Genomic DNA, 6266 nt, shown 5'->3' on the forward strand with positions numbered 1-6266 from the left:
AAATTAACAGCAAATTGATATGCGTATTGTTTTTCTGTCCTGCCTTGAATTACCGATTATAATAGAGCTATTTATTGGTTTGTTTGCAAAAGATTTGTAAACAATATTTTGTAAATTTCTCAATAACATTGAAACTAGAACACAAAATATTTTACAGGACAAGTTTATTGTACGTTTTCAAAATCTAACAAAAGATTTGAGTGCTAAAATCTTCTAAACTGTTTTATTATTTTACAAAAATTTCCTATATTTTAAGAAACGTCGAATTAAAAACTTAATTTGTTATACACATAATATTGGTGAAAATTTTGGTTTAAATTCAATTGAAAAGCAAACGCATAAATCTCTGTTATATCATGAATCCAATACAACATCACAAAAAATTGACCTTGAAATGTTCCGGTTTTAATCATATTCGATAAACACATACTCCTCAGAGTCTATGTTTTTAGAATCACTTTCTGAGACGATTAAACTATGTCCGTCCGTCCGTCTTGCTAGCTATAATTCAAAACGAATATGCTTTATCTGTGTGGTAATAACACTATAAGTTTAACAAGTAGGAGAGCTACTTATATTTGGCTGTGCCGAAACTTATATACCCTTCACCAAATTATACTTCAAAATACAAATTTTAAATATTTTTAGGTAAACTAAATTTAATTTTTTTCCAAAGTTCCTTTTTCATTATTTGGAAAATTTTTTTTCCCATTGTTGGTCCAAAGGCAAAGGTCTTTGAAATATCTATAATTAGATATCCATATTGTCTATATTAATGATATAATAATCCAGATATAGGCCAAAAATCGAGGTTGTCCTGGTTTTTTCTTCATATCACAGCCATTTGTGGACCGATTTTGCTGATTTTAAATGGGGAACTTCTCGAAAGCATGTCTGACAGAATTATTAAAGAATTGGATCCCGAAGATATCTGGGGTCTTCAGAAAATTGATTTCAACAAACAGACGGACAGACGGACATGGCTTAATCGACTCCGCAATCTATAATGATCCAGAATATACCGTGGTTGACAAAACAATGGAAACTTTTCCAAATATTTCATTAGTGGCCTAAAATCAGAAATAATTATACCCTACACCACCATAGTGGGGAGGGTATTATGCGTTTGTGCAGATGTTTGTAACGCCCAAAAATATTAGTCTAACACCCACCTTAAAGTATACCGATCGACTTAGAATCACTTTCTGAGTCGATTAAACGATGTCCGTCCGTCCGTCCGTCTGGTTGGCTGGCTGGCTGGCTGTCCATGTAAACTTTGTGCGCAGAGTACAGGTCGCAATTTTGAAGATATTTCGATCAAATTTGGTACATATTACTTTTTTGGCCCAAGGACCAAGCCTATTGAAACTGGATGAAATCGGTCCATTATTTCACCTAGCCCCCATACAAATGTCCCCTCGAAATTGGACTTTATCGGTCATAAATGTTTAATTTATCTATGTATCTACACAAATTTCGCTCCGAATAAGTTTTATATATACAAAATTCATGTCACCAAATTTTGTTACGATCGGTCCATAATTAGTCATAGCTCCCATATAGACCCGCTTCCGAAAATCACTTTAACGTGCATAAATCGCTTAAAAATGTTGGTATACACACAAAATTAAACATAGTTAACTTTGATATAGACATAAATCACACGACCTAATTTTATGGTGATCGGTCCATAATTGGTCATAGCTCCCATATAAGGCCCACTTCCGAAAATCACTCAAAAATATAAATTATTGATATTTTAAAAGAAAAATATTTTTACTCATTTACTTGGTGTAGGTCGGGCTTGACCGACCATACTTTCTTACTTGTTTTTTTAATAAATTTTACCATTTTTGTAGTATTTTATTTGTATACTTTTATTATCTTAATTTAACAAAAAAAACAAAGTATATAATTAATAAAATTTTTTGTGTGAACACTAAAGACCACTAGCCATTTGAATTAAGTTCTAAAAAAATTGATTCTCAAAATTTCTTTTTATTTTCTTATATATATCGGTTTTATTTGCGGGTTTTACTATAGATTTGATATCTTTTGTTGTTTTCCATAACTTTTGTGTCATTTTGAAGGGTACTTTATTCTCAATTAGAAATTGAACATTATAGTGAAAACAAAAATGAAACGAAAATGTCGAATTTTGTACCAGAGATAGTTTGTGCGGTTCAGAAGTGGTGATTTTAACACGAAAGACAAAGCAACAGGATTCATCCAAAAGCTGGGAAATTGGGCACCATACGAATTGAAACCGAGAGAACTTTTGCATGTCCGAAATTATGCTGGAATATTATAAATGCATATAATTTACAAAACTGAGCAGTTCATAGCTAACAATGGCCAATACTTTGAATAAATTTATATTTCATAATAAAAGCTAAAAATTTAAAAAAATCCAGCATTTTTAAGACATTTAAAAATTAAAGACTTTAGACAGTAATTTTACTTGAAACTGGAGTAACTTCGGGTAATGTGGACTACCGTTTTGTTTTTTCTAAATTTTGGCCACAATATATATGGATATTAAAAGAGTTGTGAAGCAATAAATTAGCTAATGTATTCTCTAATGGTTTTTGCAGTTGAATATTTTTTCCGTTAAAGGATAAAAAATTTATGTGAAAGTATTGTAAGGAACCCAAAAATCAGCATTAAAAAAATTGGAGGATAATATGGACCACTATATGAGGCTAATGTGGACTAGTATTTAATACATAAAATTCATGAACCAGCTAATCATGAATGATTAAAAAATTTAATTTCAATATATTTTTATTAATACAAACTAAAAAGTCGCGTTCGTGGCTTAGATAGATTGCTTACAAAGTACATAGTTATTGTCGGGTAATATGGACCAGTAGTACATAATCAAGTAATTTAAGTGGTCCACATTACACGAACTTGGGTTACAGTGGTAAAAAGTTATTTTTACCTAATAATCTAAATGTGCTTAAATTCTTACCAAATATATGCAAAACTACGTGTCCACTTTAACTATATAAAACAACCAAACATTAAATTCTACCAAGTAACTTGTAACGACAAAAGTCGTTAAACTCGTTTTTGTCCACATCGAATTTTATTTTATTATTTTTATTTCTAAGTGAATTGTATTTATTTTATGTTTTGCTTAAATGAAATACTTATTTTATTTGTTTTATATAAATGATTTGAATTTAACGTTTTTATTTGTATAAGTACGCCACCTGTTGGTAAATCAGAGAGTCAATTTAATATTACACCAAAATACAACCATGTTGAATGTAATAAAAGTACCATAGTACGATCGTTACCAACGATGGTTGTAGTAACTTAGTTGTCCGACACGGGTATAAAAGAAGGCACACTGTGAAATTGAAGTCAGTCTGCCAGCAGGAGGCCAAGCGGTAAGAACCACTCGACGTTAGCGACGAGTAGTACTAACTAATTGGTTAGCTTTAAAAGGCAACTAGTGGGAAACCAGTGGTACATCCAGAGGTTATACCTCTACCTTGTAACACTCTTGTCCGACACTTACGACGTTAGCGACGTGGTGTAAACAAGTCCCAATAGAGGCATTTTAAGACTAATTGGCTATTCTAATAGGCACTAGTGGGAAACCAGTGGTACATCCAGAGGTTATACCTCTACTTTGTAACACTCTTGTCCGACACCTACGACGTTAGCGACGTGGTGTAGGCAAGTCCCAATAGTAGCTTATTGATCTAGCTCACCAGGGTACAACTAATTGGCTATTCTAAGAGGCACTAGTGGGAACCAGTGGTACATCCAGAGGTTATACCTCTACCTTGTGACACTCTTGTCCGACACCTACGACGTTAGCGACGTGATGTAGGCAAGTCCCTAACGCATAAACAGCGTCGTTGTCAGCAGATTTTATCTCAGCACGACTGACTAGTTGCTACCTTGCTTCCCGTGGCTCCACCCAGACAGTTGGCGTTACTCTCTAGATTGAGTTTTTGTGTTGTTTGTAAAATTAAAATAAAGTGATACGTATTATAACGTTTAAGAGAACTGCGTCTTTTATTCTCTTTACTGAGACGACATAGGAGAACTTTGTGGTTTCTCTTCAATCAAGACAACAATACGACCCTGGACTCCGCTGAGACTACCCCGGCAACCAGCGGAAAAACGTGTCGTTACATTGGCGCCCGAGCAGGGACATTAAATTGTCCAACAACCCAGAAGAAAATGCTGAAAACCTCCTGGGCATACTCCCTAAAACGGGAAGATCTAGTGAAATATCTATCCCAGGTTGGAAAAGATGCCACAGGAAACGTAGATGAATTACGGAAAAGGTTTGCAAAATTCCTGACCACAGATCACACGGAGGACGAGATGAAAGATCTACTGGAATTGCAGTCAAAACATGATGCTATAAATAATCCAGCTCCACTATCCCCTGGTTCAACATTACAGATACCTGTCGCAGCCACGTATATCCCGCCAACGTCACCAGTAAAAATGGAGACTCCCAATAAAACAGGGGATACATCAGAAGCAGCCATGATATTGCCAATACCATTACCGAGTCATAATGAACCCCAACGAGCACCAAGTGAAAGCCGTATTATGGTCGTAGAGCTGGTTCGAAAATGGGGATTGAAGTTCGATGGAGGCAGAGATCCATTAGGTTTTATTGAAAGGGCGGAAGAACTTGCCAAAATGTACAACATCGACCTGGACCAGTTACCACTAGTGTTGCCGGAGCTATTCAAAGAGAAAGCACTGGTTTGGTTACGAAACAATAACCGACACTGGACGAAATGGTCACTTTTTAAGAAAGATTTTTATAGATTTTTCCTTCCCACACGCTACTTCGAGAAGCTGGAAGACGAAATCCGTAAAAGAACTCAACACGCTCGAGAACCGTTTAAGGAATATGTCCTTGCCTTACAAGATTTAATGCGACATGCAGATCTATCCGAAGCGCAGAAACTGGAGAGAATCTTCCGTAATGCCCAGCCGGATTATCAGTGGTATATCCGAAGAAAGGATTTTACTACCCTCGATGATCTCTTACAATTAGCTGATGATCTAGAAAGTATACCTACAAACACACCCCAAAGTCGAAGCGCTCATCATCGAATGGTTATTGAAAGCCCATACTCTCGTAATGACGTCACACGATGTAATGACTTCGAAGTCCAAGGTCACAAAGGTACCATGAACAGCACACGACTTCTCTATGAAGATGAAAAATTAAAGGCCATTGTTTTAATCGGAAACAATTTTGTCACCACCATTATTGACACCGGTGCAACTAGAAGTTTCATAACTCCACAGCAAATACAACGATTTTCCAGCCAACCTGTTTATGTACCAGTAGACATTGATGTACTCCTAGCTGATGGGTCAAAGAAACTCATAAAGGAAGCTGCAAAATATATGGTTACCTTAGGAAATATTTCAGCAGAATGTAATTTCCTAATTATGGAAGAATCTACAGAAGACATCATCCTGGGGATTGACTTCTTACGAATCTTCAACACTACTCTCACTTGTGCCGGCCTTGAAGTAAACTGTGGAAGTAGAAAACCGGAAAACAACAATATGAACCTCTGCAATAGAAGTCAAGAACTTCAGATTCAAAAACAAATTTCAAAAACAAAGATGAGTGCAGAACGACGCAAGTTTGAAAAGACGAGTCAGAAGTTCAAAAAGAATGTCGAAAGAGAGAAAGCGAAAATTCGAAAAACCATTTTTTTGGACGAAGATAACATTCCCAGTACCAGCAAAGGGGCTCGCAGTCAATACAACTCAAGGAAACGCCGAGCCAGTTTTTGTAAAAACCGAGAACCCAAAGCTAAAAAAATCACCATTGAGGACTCCTAAGCCTAGAGGATCCGCCTGTTATTACCGGATGTCAGCACAACAAAACGTCAACAGGCCATGTGATCCAGAAGTGATCTTGATTGATGACACTCCGCCGAAAGGGGTTCAAAATAAGGATGTCCAAGAGGAGGTCGGATCATTACCACGACCAGAGATAGAAGAGGAAGTCGAACCATCACCACCACCAGAAATAGAAGAAGAGGAGGAAATCGAATCACCACCACCACCACCACCAGCAATAGAAGAAGAGGAAACCTTTATTGGGTTGGACGATGTGGAAACTTTGCTCCAAGACTGTGATATGCCTTTGGTAGAGGAGGTATATCGGACTTTTTTTGGTTTCAGTGATAGAACAGTATGTGTGAGACCACCAACACCACCATCTCCACTGCCACCCCGCTCACCCTCATCACTCGATT

The 6266-nt window shown here is 36.5% G+C and overlaps 1 protein-coding gene across 1 annotated transcript; it reads left to right on the forward strand.

The window, feature by feature from the left end:
* Window positions 1–4203: 4203 nt before the first annotated feature.
* Window positions 4204–5847, forward strand: LOC135955515 (uncharacterized). The gene has a single exon (XM_065505865.1). The coding sequence runs from the start codon at window positions 4204–4206 to the stop codon at window positions 5845–5847; it is 1644 nt and encodes a 547-aa protein (XP_065361937.1).
* Window positions 5848–6266: the final 419 nt, after the last annotated feature.

Source organism: Calliphora vicina, chromosome 3 (assembly GCF_958450345.1).
Source record: "Calliphora vicina chromosome 3, idCalVici1.1, whole genome shotgun sequence".
Lineage (NCBI taxonomy): Eukaryota > Metazoa > Arthropoda > Insecta > Diptera > Calliphoridae > Calliphora > Calliphora vicina.